Source organism: Eretmochelys imbricata, chromosome 3 (genome assembly GCF_965152235.1).
Source record: "Eretmochelys imbricata isolate rEreImb1 chromosome 3, rEreImb1.hap1, whole genome shotgun sequence".
Classification (NCBI taxonomy): domain Eukaryota; kingdom Metazoa; phylum Chordata; order Testudines; family Cheloniidae; genus Eretmochelys; species Eretmochelys imbricata.
In genome coordinates, this window is record NC_135574.1 from 66,603,735 (window position 1) to 66,622,462 (window position 18,728).

The 18,728-nt window shown below is 40.0% G+C and overlaps 1 protein-coding gene across 7 annotated transcripts in view; it reads right to left on the bottom strand.

Annotated features, from left to right (window-relative positions):
* The window catches only part of SNX14 (sorting nexin 14), an 80,811-nt gene that overhangs the window by 46,155 nt on the left and 15,928 nt on the right, over positions 1-18,728 (bottom strand). For 6 of the 7 annotated variants that reach the window (XM_077812779.1, XM_077812778.1, XM_077812777.1 and 3 more), the window contains 8 exons: positions 11,405-11,489; positions 5,131-5,287; positions 3,396-3,471; positions 2,421-2,465; positions 2,253-2,333; positions 1,979-2,093; positions 596-751; positions 83-207 (listed from right to left, as the gene is read on the bottom strand). In XM_077812779.1, the coding sequence (XP_077668905.1) occupies positions 83-207; positions 596-751; positions 1,979-2,093; positions 2,253-2,333; positions 2,421-2,465; positions 3,396-3,471; positions 5,131-5,287; positions 11,405-11,489 (840 nt within the window). Of the gene's footprint in view, positions 1-82; positions 208-595; positions 752-1,978; positions 2,094-2,252; positions 2,466-3,395; positions 3,472-5,130; positions 5,288-11,404; positions 11,490-18,728 lie in introns of all 7 variants that reach the window. The other variant, XM_077812774.1, reaches the window with a different exon arrangement.

Below are 18,728 nucleotides of genomic sequence, written 5' to 3' on the forward strand. Positions count from 1 at the left end.
TTTAAGCTGTCACATTTACATTGCCATTTTAAAAAAGAAACAACTGTGCTTAAAGGCAAGACTTCAAGTCTTTCATGCTTACCTCATCACTGTGACAGAACATAGGGGTAAAGACATTCTCTAAGAGGGAAAGAACATGTTCATATGCTTCAAAAAGGCATCGCATAGTTTGAAGTTTCACAACATCTACATATTCACCTTCAGCAACTGCAGAAAAAAAATCCTACTGTGAATATTAATTGGATGTGCCATTGTTGTTCATAAAGTTTTTCTGATTTTTACAGGCCGCAGTCTCAAATTAGTCTGTATAAATCCACGCAGGATGCAGCCAAAATATTGGAATACTAAAGTACTTTGTAAAGCAGGATTTAAATACATTATCATTCATAGAGAACATTAGGCAGGGAAAATCCAGAGATAGGAGTATATGTATTCTTACACATCTTTGGTTTGTTAATTAGGTTGTATGGTTATGATAAATTTAAAGTTAAAGTTATTTATTATTTGAATTGACTAGGACTTTTTTTAAGTCTGAAAGAATGCTTTATAGATTCCAGTATAAATTCTTGATCATTCCTTTCAATCTCAAACTTACTTCTTTGAATCTCTTCCACGATAAAAGGATCAAATCTAATTTTGTCAATACTTTCATCCAAACAATAGGTTTTGTAGATTTTCTGCACCTCTTCATGAAGAGACATTTTTTCAGTATCTGATAATTCTGGTTGCAAAATTCTGTCATTAAATTCCTCTGGAAGGTGAAGAAAAGAAAATGCATGTCTTGATCAAACCTAGCTAATATAAATGGTGGCACCTTAAAGTGGCACACAGATCAGCCATCAGGGTATGTCTACACTGCATTCAGGACATGTGATTGCAGCATACCTGAGCTAGCTTTGATCTAGCTAGATCAAGAGCAGCTGGAGTAACAAGAGCAGTGAATCCAGGGTAGCGCAGGTGGCAGCACAGGATAGCTCTGTCTGTGCAGGAACCTGGGTACATACTTGAATGGCTGCTGGTTGCCTTGGTTACACCTACACCCGCTGCAATCACACCTCCAGACTCCAGTGTATACCCTCAGATACCTTTCCAGCAGATGTGGATATACATAAAACCTTAAATGTTTTAAAATTTATGACCAAGCTGATAACACCAAAATCTCTAATGCAGTTTAAGTTGTATGAATACTTATGGTTTAAATCTAAAGTTATATAAATTGATCCATAAAAATAAGAGCTGCAATAAAACTAATTATTCCCTTCCACAGAAAAATTCACAATGTTCCTTTGGAAGACTATGGGTTATGAACATTTTCATTATTTCCCTTCTGGTTGAGACTTCTGGTTGTGCCTCTTTGCTGAAAATCTTGCTTACAGACCACAGCCATTGTCCATTCTCTACCATTTGATTCTCAAATGAGTGCTTAGAAAGCTGTCTGTGTAACAAAATTTGAATAAGTAATGGCAAAAGGGACACAGCTGCTGAACAAGTTTCAACCTCCTTTACATTCTGCAAAAAAAGGGAGGCACACCCAGAAGTCAGAACTTTCATAAGCTAGAACTGAGATTCTCACAGAATTTTCATAGTCTGCAGTACATCTTTTTAGAGAGACTGTAGCAATGGTAACTACAATAGTTTTCTTTTAAAGGAAAATCAAGATATCCCAGGCTTTACATTGTATAATTGACAAGTGCATTTTTTTAAACTTGCAATGAAAATTTTTTAAATAAATAAATAGTCTTCTCAACTAAATAGAAATCCAATTAAATGCAAAAAACCCACAATGAAGCAACATTAATGTTGTTAAGTTCAGCATTAAAATGTCAGGAAATATCTAAGTAAAAACTGAACACAGAACCTCAGCTCAGTCCTTTGCTTTGAGATGCTGTCTTTGATTGCAGAATCCACTAACGGACCAACACCTAAACTCACTGTTTAAGTTCAATGAGTACACTTAAGCATACTAGGGTAATCTTACCTACGGTCAGACAAAACTGCAACACATGTACTGCCCCTTCCTGTTTCAGAAAGTTCATGAAGCGAAACAAAAGGTCTTGCTGTTCTCTAATCTCCCTCAATTCCAGCTTCAGGACCTAAACATGAAGAGGAAAATGCAGTTAGTTTGTATATTTCTCAAGCTTTCATTAAAATAAACCTTTTCTAATAGAATCAATGAAAAGAGCACTGGTAATATGTACAGCTCATACAATACTTATTCAAAATCTGTATATAAGAGAGTTTTCTTCACTTACAGATGGTTTTTTATTGCGAGGGTCCGCAAATTTCTGCAGGAATGGAATCAAAGAAGCAGCTGGCTCAGTTGCTTTTTCAGGCTGTAGAAAGAGTGTTGACCTACTGATTAAGACTGACACTGACATGTGTGAATCAATTATAAATGTTCTCATTTTGTCAGTACTCACTGGGCTATCATCAATGAATTTGAGAAGCAAATGGTTGACAGTATCCTAATGGGAAAAAACAAACAAATGACAACAAACCAATCTGTCTGAAAATCATTTCACTGCCATCCAAGTTTCTAGCAAGATTCTGACAATTTTTATATCTTAAAATTGCAAACATAAGCAGAATAATTAAAAGATGGTTCTAACAACTTCTAAATTGACACCTGAATAATCTCTACATCCAGATTCTTAAGTCAATGAACTTCCCAAATGAGACATGCACAGACAAGTTCTCCATCCTGCAAAGATGAGAGCTGTTTGGCATTTTAATGCCAGTGCAGGTCAGGTGAGTTACAGCTGACTACAGGCAGTTCCACAAGCTCAACTAATCTTTGCCTGCAGCCTAGCTGTATTCAGACAGTTGTGAAATTTTCTTCCAATTGAAAACCAAAGATCAGACAAGTGACTTTCTATCCAATCTTTATAAATGCAGTACCACGTATCTACATAAGCAAGAAGTAAACAAATTTGCATCTATGGGGAGTGGCTTTTAGAAAGGCCTTGTCCACACACAAACACTGTAACTATACCGGTATAGTTAAAGTGGTACAACTCTAGTGTGGATTAATTTATATAGTTATAAGATGTGCCATTGTAAGTACCTTTATTGCATACACAGCTTTAGTAAGTATAACTATTCTGGTAATAAATCATACCTCTAACAAATACAAAAATCAGTTTGTAGACCTAGCCTAAGTATTTTTTTTTTATTAATGTAGCCAAATAATCCCTAAAACCAAATTAACACTGCTTCACCAAAAAAATAAGAGGATTGGGTATGGGGTTATTTTTCTTTCTGTAAACCATTAAGCAGTCACCAATGATAAAACCAATGTGAAGTACTTGTTTCACCACAAAGCACTTCATCATCGGACAAAAAGGAACACAATGATAGAGTAAATAAAAATTATTTCTACTGCTCCAAAATCTCACCGGGTCAGCTAAGAAGTCCATGGAGGGAAGGAAAACAGAACCACACAGGATCTCTCTTATAAGCAATGCCAGGGATCTGAAAGGGAAAAAAAAATTTATTACGTTTTCATAGTAACTCACGTTATTACATTCATAATTTGTAATGGGATGAGAGATGTAAAGTTAATATTTTTGTACTAAAAGGTCTTTCCTTATTTAATAAAAACATGTTATTTTAAAAGATATTCCAGTACTCCACACATTCACTCTCAGAATCACAAGATATCTAAACTGATTCAGCACATGGAAACTAAGGGGCAAATACATCTCTTTTCACTCAGCTCATTGCTTAATTCTCAGCACTCACTTTTAAAAACGGTCATGCTTATGTTTGGAAGCAGGTCCTTATCTCAACACGCAGGTTGACTTGTTTTTAATACTTAGACTGTGCTGACTACCCCATCCTCCTTCTTTAGTATTGAAACATAGGTTTTCTATTGTGCCAATGAAAGAAGTCTAGATAAGGATCATGTAGATTCTGAACTTCTTCAGCTGGGCTCTGCTATATATTCTTCCTATAAATCCTTTCATGGTACACTGACAACCTAAAACAAATGTTGTTCTGAAGATGAGGCGCTTGTGAAGCAGGTGGTCCACTGTTCTACATCGATGATGCACCCAAGCACCACTTACAGAGTAAAGGCCTGTCTATGTAGTATGAGTCTGGAGAAGGGGAGGGCAGGGGGGCAGTTTTCAAGAGAGACCTAGTTTGATGCCACACATGGAGCTCAGAAAATACAAGCTAGTGGCCAGCCTGCTACCAGTTGAACATTTACCAAAACTCACTATACTGATAAGCAGTTTTATACTGGTAACTGCACCACATTAAGGGGTTCCACTGATTTAACTAAATTGGTTTTTCAACATATTCAGTTAAATTGGTGCAAAACTGCATGCAGATGTCTCAGACTTCAGTGCTGCCACCTATCTATGCGAGCACAGCTACTGATGCCTATCAAGCTGCCCACCCACCCCCAGTCACCAGCTTGCAACAACACCTCCCACCCCTACAGTTCAGTTTTCAAAAATCAACATTGTGTAGGAACTGGACATAAATTCACGATGCATGCATATCTCACTAATGCTAATGGGAGACTCCTACAGAACAGCAAAAATCATATATTTTAGCTTTAAGACAGACACTGGTAATTTCCAACTGTAAAAATGGGTAGGTTGTTGAGAAGCAGCTACTTTTCTTTGCTGTTTCCTGCATTATCAGAACCACTAGTATCCTGAGACAGCATTATCCAGTCCAAATACCTTATGAGCCCAATAAGCTTCATCTACTTCAGTGCACCCAACATCTAGAACAAGCACACTAACCTATCACTGTCGTGGATCCCAGGAAGCAACAAATTATTCTTTCATTTTATATTTTTGTATTTGGAGTTTCACTTAAGATCACTACTGTAGAAGCAAGGAAACTGACCAAGTGCTGCTACTGCATCTCAATTCCTTTCCCTTCTCCCTAGTTAACAGATACTTAGTCTCTTTTGTACAGAAATATACAATCAACAAAAACATTAAGTAAGAATTCACTCTTTAAATTACACTTAATACGCTTGGTACTTACACAGAAAACAAATTCAAAGTTCAGGCTGACACTGTCCTTTACCCACTTTACCACCATTAAGAACTACAGTGCTACATGGCATGCAACTGTTGTAAATAGTACAACTTCTAATATATTTGATACCTGCAGTCTGTTGCCTTTGGGGGAAGAATATAAGGGAAAAGAAGTTCAGTAAGTTTTCTTAAATAGTGAAGTTCATCTCTTCGACTCCTCAAAGCCACATGGAGTTCTGGTCCATATTCTTCTAAAGCAGCTTGCTGTAAAAATTCTGAATTTTTCACTGCAAGAAAACAAAGGTTTAGCATGTTCTACTCTTTTCCTTTCTACCGTTGTGAAATAATGGGTGAGGAGATTTCTTTCCACTTCGATATGTGACGAAAGTTTTTAACCTTTTCTCAATCTACGGACTCCTAAAAAATTTCAAGTGGAGGAGCAGACTCCTTTGGAAATCTTAAACAGTCTGCAGACCCCCACACACTGAAAACCACTGATAAAAATATTACCTTGATAATGTCATGTAACATATGCACAGTTGTCAAAGACACACAAAGCAACAACTGTATAAGAAAAAGACACCTGTACATGGTCTTTTCACAGTAGAGCCATACTTCAAAGCCTACATAAAATTTCCACCTTCTTCTGTAAAAAATAGTAACTTCTTCACTGGACCAATTCAATATTACCATTTAGTGGACAACTTAAGCCTTGTTTGATTTTTAACTATACTACAGCTTCTTTCCATTTGCTTTTACCTAAGTTTCACTCTCCAAGGCTAGGCTCTTGTTTATTGGTTTGCTCTAAATATAATTTGGAAACATCTGAGACTAGAACTTTTATAGTTATGTAATGTGTTTCCTACTTAATTTATACTCCAAAGTTGCTTTGGAAGAAAGATTGAAGCAATACATCTTTTGCGCTGCTTGTCACTGTGTTTAAATTAAAGTTGACCTGGGACTATTTGGTCAAAAGTATAAAGTATTCACATATCAGTAGCTATTTGAAAAAAGTATTCTTTTTTTTCAACAGGTAAAACCTCTGCACCTTAATTAGCAATAAACATTTTATAATCCCTTTAAATCACTTTAAAGGGCAAGGACTGGGTTGTAGTAAATCAGCACAACAAGGTGTGAGTTAATTCAACATAGGCCCTATGCCAAGAAATACACTAAAAATGAATTAATTGCAGAACAGAATTAGAGGGCTACAGATAGGTGTATTTAGTTTACTAGAATCTGTATACAAAATAAATCTCAGTTAACAAATTCTGAAAGTGAGTCAATTATTATAGATCCTTATACCACCTGATGAGATTTAGCTAACTGGCATTGCTGAAAGCAGCAGGAGGAGAGACACTCTGGAAACTATAAATAAGGAGTCACCATAGGAGATAGCAGGGAGCGATCTGAAATAGAGGAGAGGAAAAAGTTGGAAGAAAAAGGGAGAGAAAGAGACCTCGGAGATGAAGGGTGTAGAAAGAGGAAAAAGAAAACAATGGGAAGAGGCCAAAAGAGAACTGGAACCAAGGCAAGGCTTGAAGTCCAGATCTCTGAACCATGGTGGAGTATATAGCAACACCTCTGGGGAGGGCTTAGGAAACCTTCACGTTACAAGGAGTTATTTTCAGCTATTTACACATTTCCTAATTTCACATTTACAGCTGAAATTGGGTATATCTGCTCTCAGTCAGGTAGCAATATTTTTCGCGAAAAATCTCAAAAAAAACCCACCCACAATATGCCATTTACAAGCACAGAAGTGAAAAAATGCAGCTCTTCTGGTAAGAAAAATGTTTGCAATTTTTTTTCTGAACAGCGTTAGCACCTTAGCAATGGACACTTTAAATTTACTATGATAGCACCACAAGATGTACCTTTCATTGCTTGGTGAAAGTTAGATTTGATTTGTCTAAATTATACCTCATGCAGGCTCCCAAAGTTCCATTGACACTCCGCAAAATAGAGTACACAACCCGAATGGAAATTTCCATTGAAGGAATTGTCAGGATTCCAATGGACATACTCATCCTTAAATGAAGTGGAGTGAAATTGCAGATTTAATAGACAAAGGATTGTGGAATATAATCTGAGAATGTGCATATGAAAGAAGGCAAGGCTCCATGGTCCTGTCTTCTTCCACAGGCTATGGACTGGTGCATAAAGAACGAGGCAAAGGTCTCCGTCACACTGATTACACCACTGTGCTGCACAGAGCATTCTACTGCTTCCAAGCAAATAGCCAGATGTGGCAGAGTTTTCATTTTTCTTTTTAAAGAGCATAGGAAATTCCATACATAAAGACTACAGTTAAGAGAATGTCAAGATTGCAAAGCAAAGCACTGAAAACTCAGGAATGGATGAAGTTAAGGTTGCCTCTGCCACCTTAACTCTATTCCCTTTTGATTACTAAAGACTGTTGTATTGCATAAAGTGATTACATATTACTTTTTCTGCAGAACCCGTGCTTTATTTAGGCCCCAATTCAGCAAGTAGGCCTACTTAACTTCAAGCATGTAAGTAGTCCCACCAGCTTCAACAGCACTACTCACATGCTTAAAGTTAAGCACATTCTTAAGTACCTTGCTCAATCAGAGCCTCAGTGCACACGCTGGATGGTGATGTGGTAAATTTGCACAGTGACTGGGTCTGGGTCCAAAGCATCCTACCCCATTCACTCCAACAGATATACAATCTGTGGAGAATGAGACAAGAACCTGGTGGAGATGAAGAATGGTGGTGCTGTTAAGACACTGGACTAGGACCCCGGATTCTAGTTCTAGTCCTGCCTCTGCTATAGATTGTGTGTGACACCACGGGCAAGAAACAGCCTCTCTATCCTCATTTTAGAGATGCAGAACAGAGGTACAATACTTGCTAACGTCGCAGGGGTGACAATAAATTCAGCAAAATCCTGAAGAAAAAGTTCCTTATTCAAGGCAGGTGTTGGATGGTGTGCAGTAGCTAAGGTGCAGGGGGGAGGGGAAGGAACATACATGCCACATGTTGAACAACAAGGATATTAAAACAGTTTTTTACCCCAAGAACTTCCCCGTTCGTTCACTAGGCGCCGTCTAACCTGCACATTGAGGCCTGAAGTCCGGCAGAAATTTGACTAAGTACAGACTGTATTTCAATGCATACACTCACAGGGCAAAGTTAAGGCAGCCTATGCATTATAAGTTACATACTTGGATTGGCTACATTTAATAAATTATGGATGTCACTTCACACTAGCTATAAAATTAGCACAGTTTGCAGTTATTTAATTATAGTTTCATTTTAGTTTAGTTAGTAAGTTATAGAACAGTTTATTTCAGTTAAATAATATATTCACATACACATGCATCCTTTCATTTATTGTTGCTCATCTGGAATGTCTTAAGAAAAATATCTATATTTTGCTCTGAACTGAACAGGAAACACATTCCTGCTCCACACTCCAGGAAAAAAGACCAGTTTTCTAAATTAACTAAATGAAATAAAAATCTTAAATGAATCCACATGCTCCATAGAATCTCTAGGGATAATAATTCCATGCTCTAATAAGAATATAACAGTAGGGATCTATTATCGACCACCTGACCAGGACAGTGATAGTGACGATGAAATGCTAAGGAAAATCAGAGAGGCTATCAAAGTAAAGAACTCAATAATAGTGGGGGATTTCAATTATCCCCATATTGACTGGGTAACACGTCACCTCAGGACAAAATGTAGAGACAAAATTTCTCGATACTTTAAATGACTGCTTCTTGGAGCAGCTGGTACAGGAACCCACAAGGGGAGAAGCAACTCTTGATCTAGTCCTGAGTGGAGCACAGGATCTGTAACTATAACCTTGGAAACAGTGACCATAATATAATAATATTTAACATTCCTGTGGTGGGAAGAACACCTCAACAGCCCAGCACTGTAGCATTTAATTTCAGAAAGGAGAACTATGCAAAAATGAGGAGGTTAGTTGCATGGACACTTTTCAAAGACTCCATAATAGAGGCTCAACCTAAATGTATACCCCAAATTAAAATACACAGTAAAAACTAAATAAGAGCCACCGTGGTTTAACAACCATGTAAAAGAAGCAGTGAGAGATAAAAAGGCATCTTTTAAAAGTGGAAGTCAAATCCTAGTGAGGTAAATAGAAAGGAACATAAGCACTGACAAATTAAATGTAAAAACGTAAGAAAAGCCAAAAAGGAGCTTGAAGAACAGCTAGCCAAAAACTCAAAAGGTAATAAAATGTTTTTAAAGTACATCAGAAGCAGGAAGCCTGCTAAACAGCCAGTGGGGCCCCTAGACAATCAAGATACAAAAGGAGTACTTAAAGACGATAAAGTCATCGCAGAGAAACTAAATGAATTCTTTGCTTCAGTCTTCACGGCTGACGATGTTAGGGAGATTCCCAAACGTAATAGTCTTTCGTAGGTAACAAATCTGAGGAATTGTCACAGATTGAAGTGTCACTAGAGGAGGTTTTGGAATTAATTGAGAAACTTAACAGTAACAAGTCACCGGGACCAGATGGCATTCACCCAAGAGTTCTGAAAGAACTCAAATGTGAAATTACGGAAATATTAACTATGGTTTGTAACCTGTCCTTTAAATCAGCTACGGTACCCAATGACTGGAAAATAGCTAATGTAACGCCAATATTTAAGAAAGGCTCTAGAGGTGATCCCGGCAATTACAGACCGGTAAGTCTAACGTCAGTACCGGGCAAATTAGTTGAAACAATAGTAAAGAATAAAATTGTCAGACACATAGAAGAACATAAATTGTTGCGCAAAAGTCAACATAATTTCTGTAAAGGAAGATCATGTCTTACTAATCTGTTAAGAGTTCTTTGAGGGGGTCAACAAACATGTGGACAAGGGGGAATCCAGTGGATATAGTGTACTTAGATTTCCAGAAAGCCTTTGACAAGGTCCCTCACCAAAGGCTCTTACGTAAATTGTCATGGGATAAGAGGGAAGATCCTTTCATGGACTGAGAACTTGTTAGGAGACAGGGAACAAAGGGTAGGAATAAATGGTAAATTTTCAGAATGGAGAGTGGTAATTAGTGGTGTTCCCCAAGGGTCAGTCCTAGGACCAATCCTATTCAAACTTATTCATAAATGATCTGGAGAAAGGGGTAAACGGTGAGGTGGCAAAGTTTGTAGATGATACTAAACTGCTCGAGATAGTCAAGACCAACGCAGACTGTGAAGAACTTCAAAAAGATCTCACAAAACTAAGTGATTGGGCAACAAAATGGCAAATGAAATTTAATGTGGATAAATGTAAAGTAATGCACATTGGAAAAAAACCACCCCAACTATACATACAATATGATGGGGACTAATTTAGCTACAACTAATCAGGAGAAAGATCTTGGAGTCATCATGGATAGTTCTCTGAAGATGTCCACGCAGTGTGCAGCAGCAGTCAAAAAAGACAACGGGATGTTAGGAATCATTAAAAAAGGGACAGAGAATATCTTATTGCCCTTATATAAATCCATGGTACACCCACATCTTGAATACTGTGGACAGATGTGGTCCCCTCATCTCAAAAAAGATATACTGGCATTGGAAAAGGTTCAGAAAAGGGCAACCAAAATGATTAGGCATTTGGAACGGGTCCCACATGAGGAGAGATTAAAGAGGCTAGGACTTTTCAGCTTGGAAGAGAGGAGACTCAGGGGGGATATGATAGAGGTCTATAAAATCATGAGTGGTGTGGAGAAAGTGAATGAGTAAAAGTTATTTACTTGTTCCCATAATATAAGAACTAGGGGCCACCAAATGAAATTAATGGGTAGCAGGTTTAAAACAAATAAAAGGAAGTTCTTCACTCAGTGCACAGTCAACCTGTGGAACTCCCTGCCTGAGAAAGTTGTGAAGGCTAGGACTATAACAGGGTTTAAGAGAGAACTGGATAAATTCATGGACGTTAAGTCCATTAATGGCTATTAGCCAGGATGGGCAAGGAATGGTGTCCCTAGCCTCTGTTTGTCACAGAGTGGAGATGGATGGCAGGAGAGAGATCACTTGATCATTACCTGTTAGGTTCACTCCTTCTGGGGCACTTGGCATTGGCCGCTGTCGGTAGACAGGATACTGGGCTGGATGGACCTTTAGTCTGACCCAGCATGGCCATTCTTATGTTCTGCTAAATCGAACAAAAACTGTCTGCATTCAGTCCTTGCCCAGGTTTGGCCTCTATCCCCAGACAAGCACCACAGCAGACGGAGTGATGGAGTTTTTTAAAAAATGAAGGCAACAGTAGATTTGAGAATGAACAGATTAGCCAAAGTACTGGCAAATGTGAAGCATCAAAAGTTTTAGGCTTAGCATTTTAAACTTACAAACCATTTTAAATCTACAAAACATTAACATACATACAAATGTTTCACAGTACCTTTCTGCCTGGCTTTAACTATGACTTCTATGTGTTTCATTGCTGCCTTTAGCATTTTCTTTGTTATAACAGATGGAATGTCCACCTAAAAGAATAAATTTTAAATTAAGGAAAAAACCAATTCTCCCAAAGTTATTAAAATAGATTACTATCAAAAGTATGTTAATGCAATTTATTAGTAAAATAATCTATTCAAAAAAGTAAGATTTGTTTTTATCAAAAGTAACCACAGTAATTGACAGCATGCTCATTTTCATGGGAAAGCAAGTACTTACAATTACTAGTTAATACCGTAGAATTCCTATTTTATGAACCATTTGGGGACTAAAGCTCATAACATTAAAAAAATCAAAATATTGAGCTTTTCAAAGTTAGTTGTAGTAGATAAGGTGCAAAAGTTAATTTACTCGTTCAATGATAATGTACATAAATGGTAAAAAATGTATGTAGCGTGCATATTACGATCATACATAGGCTTGGCAGAATTCAATTTTATTTTATAATTTCAATATCAAAGTTCAATTTTGAGCATTTTTTTAATTTATTGAACTTTTCACAGTTGCTGGAACTTACGGGAGGCATTCAGACAATGGAGAAAGATCAGACAATTATTTAATGACAGCAAATGTTGAGATTCAACAAGTTAAAGCTTTTTATTTGTTAAAAATCATGAATTGTCAACATCACACGTCAAAATATACAAAGTAAATATCCTTAAATAAACTTTAATAAGTTCTCAAGGAACATTTCTTACTTTACCAATCTGCACTTTTCTATTATTGATGGAATACTTTTTCAGCAGTTTGTATATCGTGAAATCAATGTTTACCAATATTTATCGATAAAAATCGAATCCCTCCAAGTCTTGTCATTCAGTACTGTAGGTACATACTGTACTGTAGTGTCCTGTAGTAACTAGTGAAATAAATCATTGATTTTTTCTTTGGGGGATAAAAATGGTTCACTTAACTGGTTGTTCATTATGATTGCTGTTTATAAATTTGGGGTTCTACTGCATTTAGAGTATCCGACAAACGTCCTAAACATCTTTAGCATATCTACTGTCAAAATGGAAATCTGTTGAAGTGTACATCTGTAGTAATAATAAATCTTAACTCAATCATTTTAGAATCAATTTAATGAAACCTCAAGTTCTATTCCACAAGGGCTGTTCTGGCCACTATCAAGGCAATACGCACTCTCCAGCTTTGGCTCCTGAGCATTAAGGCCAACAAGGACCAAGAGCAAAGCGACGGCCATACTCAATCCACAAGCAGAGGGTATCCTGTGTCACTCATTCAAATTCCTCAAGCCAACCAGCCACAGAGTTCCAGAGTGCCGAGTCCAGCCCTCCTCATGCACAAAAAGAAAAGCATTTAGGAGAGTCAATAAAGGGGCGGTGGGGTTGGGGGGGCGGTAATGAGCGCTACCTTTCTCCTGACATTTCAAACCAAGACGATTTTACAGTACAAAGTCTAAGCTAAACAAAAAATAAATAAAATGTAATGGATGGGATTTGTCCTTATTGTCTTCACCCATTTTAACTCGTGTTTAAATACATTTAATCTGAGATTTAGACATATTTATTCCAAGCAATTAAAAACAAGCAAAGACTTATCAACTAAGGCACAGCACTTCAAAAGGTAACTGAGGCCACAACTACACTAGAGCGTTAAATCAACTTAAGTTCTGTCAACAATCATAAATCACTTTAATAACATCAGTGGAGCATGTCCACACAATGCTCCTTGTGTCAGCCGAGTACGTCTACAGTGGTTGCTCTTGCATTGACAGAGAAAGTGTTGAATTGTGGGTAGCTAGCCCACTGTGCAACTCGCTACCCTCTGTCACCCTCTGCTGCTGGGAGCTCTGCAAACAGATGGCAATGCATCACTGGAATGTGCTTGCTGTCCCGTGATGCAGTTCTTTCCGTCCCATCATTCCATGGATTCCTTCTTTGTTTCACGCTGTTTTTCAATAGACCTCCAACTCTGCCTGTCAGCATGGATCCTGAGCTGCTGACCATTGTGGTGATAAGTGTTATGAACCCAACGCGGCTGGTCCTACAGCATTTCATGAGTTGTGAAACAGATGCCCACCCTGCTGCCTGCCATGGAAACGAATCATTCATTATTGCTGCTGACATTCATGGACCAGCTTGCCATAGTGGACAACCAGCACTGGATTTAGGAAACAAGCACTGAGCAGTGGCATTGCATCATGGTGCATGTATGGGATGAGAAGCAGTGGCTGTAGAACTTTCAGATGTGCAAAGCCACCTTCCTGGAACCGTGTGGTGCTCGCCCCAGCGCTGCAGTGCAAGGACACCAGAATGAGAGCTGCCCTCACTGTGGAAAAGTGAGTGGCGATCCATGTGTGGAAGCTGGCAACTCCAGTCTGTTACCAGTCAGTCATGAATCAGTTTGGAGTTAGAAAGTCCACCATGGGGGCTGCAGTGATGCAAGTGTACAGGGCCATTAATCACCTCCTGCTACGAAGGACTGAGACTCTCGGTAATGCCCAGAAAATAACTGATTGCTTTGAGGCAATGCGATTACCTAACTGCAACAGTGGGAGAGATAGAACACATATCCCAATTTTGGCCCCCAACAATCTTGCAACGGAGTACATCAACCAAAAGGGCTACTTCTCCATGGTCTTGCAGGCACTCGTGGATCACTGAGGCCGTTTCACTGACATTAATGCCAGGTGATCAGGGAAGGTGCATGACACACACACCTTTTGGAACACTGGACTGTATAGAAAGCTGCATGCTGGGACTTTCTTTCCAGACCAGAAGATTCCAATGGGGAATGCCCACAGCAATCCTTGGAGACCCCACATATCCCTTGCTCCCGAGGCTCATGAAGCCTTACCACTGGGAACCTAGACAGCAGCAAGGAGTACTTCAACAACAAGCAGGTGCCAAATGACCATTGAATGTGCCTTTGACCAATTAAAAGGTTGCTGGTATTGTCTTTTTGGCCGGCTAGACCTCTGTGAGGAAAATATTGCAATGGTCATTGTGGCCTGCTGTACTCTATAATATTTGCGAATCAAAGGGGGAAGTTTCCCCAGGGGTGGGCTATGAGGCTGATCAGCTGGCTGCTGATTTTGAGCATCCAATACAGGGGCAATTAGAAGGGAATAGCGGGAGGTTATTCAAATCGGGGTGCTTCGAAGGAGCATTTTGACAACAATTCCCAGTAATGTGTCCATATAGAATGCATTCGGCCAGGCAACGTTTACTTGCCACCATGAATTACCTGGGTCATGCTTGCTTCTTGAGCATTAATTGCAAGGAGCACATATTTTTACCTATAGCCAATGTGTTTCAATGTCAGCACTGAATGATTTATGTATTTATCTATGCATTTCACAAATAAAGACATTTAATTTCAAAAAGACTCAAGTTTAATAACAGGATCAGACAAATGTTTGGTCAAACAGGGGACATGACAAAGAACAGTCTCACGGTTAGGGCTCTCACAGCTGGGTTTAACTCCAGCTTTCATTGGTAAACTCCAGACGTGGAGTGCACAGGTACTGTGCGGGACTGGGAACACACAATGAATGCAGTGGGGGAGTTTGGGAAGGGCATGGACAGGAGTTCTGTAGTGGCTGAAGGGGGAGTCGGGCACAGATTTGTTGTGATTGCAGGCTAATGAGGGACTTCAACATCTCTGTCTGGTCCTTGAGATGCTTTGTCATCCGCCCCGGCCCCTATGTCCTTTCCTGTCTAACTAGCCCTCAGTCTTTCATTGTCTCCCTCCACGCTCTAGTTTCACTCTGTGCTGAAACTGTTGACTGCAGCGCTTGGCCAAACACATACTCCTTCTGGGTTGGCACTTTATCTGATGGAGGTGCTCTGCTGGTATAGAGGAGTGTTCTCAAAGGCACATCTGCAGAAAGCAAACAAACAATGAAAAGAGATAATATTGCAAGTGCACTCACAGCTATGAATCACAAAAATAACACCTATTTCTCACTGTCCCTCTGCTAGCACACAGGTGTCCACAAGTCTCAATTATGGTTAGTTGGCAGAGAAAGGGGCAATTGGCAAGGGGAAAGGGACAAACAGTGGTTTGGGAAGGGGGGCACTAAATGACTAGAGAGCCTATTCTGAATACCGGTATCCTTTTCCACAGGCTAGGGTAATCAAACCTGATCTCTCTCTCCTAAGGGCAATCCAAGATGTAAGGGAGCATCTCCTGCATGCGTGTGGCTTCAGACTGACTCCGTGTACTGCTCACCTGTGTGCCACTCTAGTCCCTGCAGAAATAATTGCTGGGTGGCGCGGCAAAGTTTCCTACAGTGGGGGCAGAAACAAGGCAGCTCTCCCAAGGAGCCTTCAGCAGAGGATTGCAGAATACCTACAGGAAAGTTTCCTAGAGATCACTATGGAGGATTCCTCAGACATCCCCATGTACATTAACAAAATTTTCCACCATGGCTTCACTGCCTAGATGGACAGGCTCTGTTATTAATTTCTGTCTCTTATCCCTCTTCTACCATATAACGAAGTACACGAGAGCTCAATCTCCTCTCATTGTGCAATATCAAAGCAAAATGCACACTTACCAAAGCTCCCCTCTCCTGCCTCCAGAGTGCAGGGACTGGCTAGACCCCTCTGGAGTGGAAAAGAGGTCCTGACTCTCCACGCCACCAGATAAGCCTGCCGTGGGCTCCACATCATCCTCCAGGTCCTCCACCTCGTCCACCACTTCCTCATTAGGGTTGAGTCCACGGGCTGCTTCCTCCAGTCCCTGTTAAGTATCCACGGGCCTCTTGGTGGGGAAGGTGGGGTCACTGCTGAGGATGGTATGCAGCTACTAATAGAAGCAGCATGTCTTCGGCTCCTCACCAGAGCAACAGTTGGCCTCCCTTGCCCTCTGGTACGCCTGCCTCAGCACCTTGATTTTAGCATGACACTGCTGCTCGTCCCTTTCGTGCCCCTTCTCTTGCATGCCACCAGCAATCAGCCCATAGGTATTGAAATTCCTACAGCTGGTGCAAAGCTGCAACTGCACAACCTCCTCTCTCTGTATACTCAGCAGATCAAACAGCTCCGGTGTGCTCCATGCGGGAGCACGTCTGCTGAGTAAAGCTGGCCTGGTCAGCTGTGAAGATGCTGTGTCAACTGTGCCGAGCAAACAGGGAGAAGAATTTCAAAAACTCCCAAACCTTTAAACAGGGGAGGGGCATAGTTACATAGTTACCTATGTAACTTCAGGGCAGCAGAGTTCAAACTGCTGACCAGAGCAGTCATGTTGGGCATAGTGGGATACCTCCTGGAGGCCAATTAGGGCAACATAACCAAGTGAGGTGTCTACACTGATGCTACATCGCAAAAAGTTCTATGCTGTTTGTCAAGATGGTTTTATTAAGTTGGCAAAGCAGGGGAGTTACACTGACAGGATGAGCATTTCAGTATGTACACCTCCACTGTTTTGTTGATATAACCGTGTAGTGTAGACAAGGCCTTAGAAAAGAAATCTGCCACCTTTCACAATGTATTGTATTCTCCCTCCTTCCCCCCAAAATAAGTCCACAAGAAGCATTACAGTACACCTGAAACCTTTCAAGAAGAAAATGAGTTCTGTCACAGATCATTTTCATCTGACTATTGATGCATTAAAAGTAGACTGTTACAGCGGAAGGAATTTGACAATTTTCTTTGTAAGTTGCTTACCAAGTCAGTTTCTAAATCCAGTACATTCAGTGATCTACACATCACAAAACCACCACTCCAGTCTGTCCACTTCCATATACGTAAATTTTCACACTCTGAATTACATGCAGTGTAGTTGTAGCCCTGTCAGTCCCAGGAGATTAGAGAGATAAGGTGAGTGAGGTAATACGTTTTATTGGACCAACTGTTGGTGAGAGAGACACAAGCTCTCGAGCCACACAGAGCTCTTCGTCAGGTTTGGGAAAGGTACCCCCAGCAAAATGCAAGGTGGAACAGATTGTTTAGCATAAGTAGATAACATATATTGTAACGCACCATTTAACGTAGAGTGTCCCGTTAACACCTCTACAGTCATAGTACAAAGAGCAGGTTAGTGGGTTACAGATTGTTGTAATAAACCATAAATCCAGTGTCTCTGTTTAGTTCATAATTTTTAGTGTCTAGCATAGTAATGAATTTAAGCTCCCAGGCTCATCTTTTGAAAGTGTTATGCAGGTTTCCTTTTAGGATGAGGACTGAGACGTCAGATATTGAGTGATCGCTTAGTGAAAAGTTTCAGAGTAACAGCCGTGTTAGTCTGTACTCGCAAAAAGAAAAGGAGTTCTTGTGGCACCTTAGAGACTAACCAATTTATTTGAGCATGAGCTTTCGTGAGCTACAGCTCACTTCATCAGATACATACCGTGGAAACTGCAGCAGACTTTATATATACACAGAGAATATGAAACAATACCTCCTCCCACCCCACTGTCCTGCTGGTAATAGCTTATCTAAAGTATAGCTTATCTGGTTTAACTTGGATTTAAACTTGGAGAGTGGTCAGTTTGGACGAGCTATTACCAGCAGGAGAGTGAGTCTGTGTGTGTATGGGGGTGGGTTTCTGGAGGGGGGTGAGGGAGTGAGAGAACCTGGATTTGTGCAGGAAATGGCCTAACTTCATTATCATGCACATTGTGTAAAGAGTTGTCACCTTGGATGGGCTATCACCAGCAGGAGAGTGAATTTGTGTGGGGGGGTGGAGGGTGAGAAAACCTGGATTAGTGCTGGAAATGGCCTAACCTGACGATTACTTTAGATAAGCTATTACCAGCAGGACAGTGGGGTGGGAGGAGGTATTGTTTCATATTCTCTGTGTATATATAAAGTCTGCTGCAGTTTCCACGGTATGTATCTGATGAAGTGAGCTGTAGCTCACGAAAGCTCATGCTCAAATAAATTGGTTAGTCTCTAAGGTGCCACAAGAACTCCTTTTCTTTTAGTGAAAAGTGTTCATCCACAGGTGAGAGGGTGTTTTTGGTCCTTTATCATTTTCCTAAGTAAGTTTACTCAAAAGCATAGAGATTACTGTATCTGGTTTCACTCACATAGTTGTTATTGGGATATTTAGTGCATTGGATGAGGTACACTACACGTTGTGATAGGCATGGATCCTGAAAGGTGTGTTGGGGATGCTGATCGTTGTAGCAGAGGATATATGTCTGTAGATTTTGCATCCAATGTTCTGGCAGGGTCTGGTGCCGCTTTGAGTTGGTGTGTCCTGGTCTGTATGGAGCTTGCTTTTGTTGATTAGCTTAGAGAAGTTGATGGGTTGTTTGAAAGCCAACAGAGGGGGTTCAGGAAAAATTTCTGTCA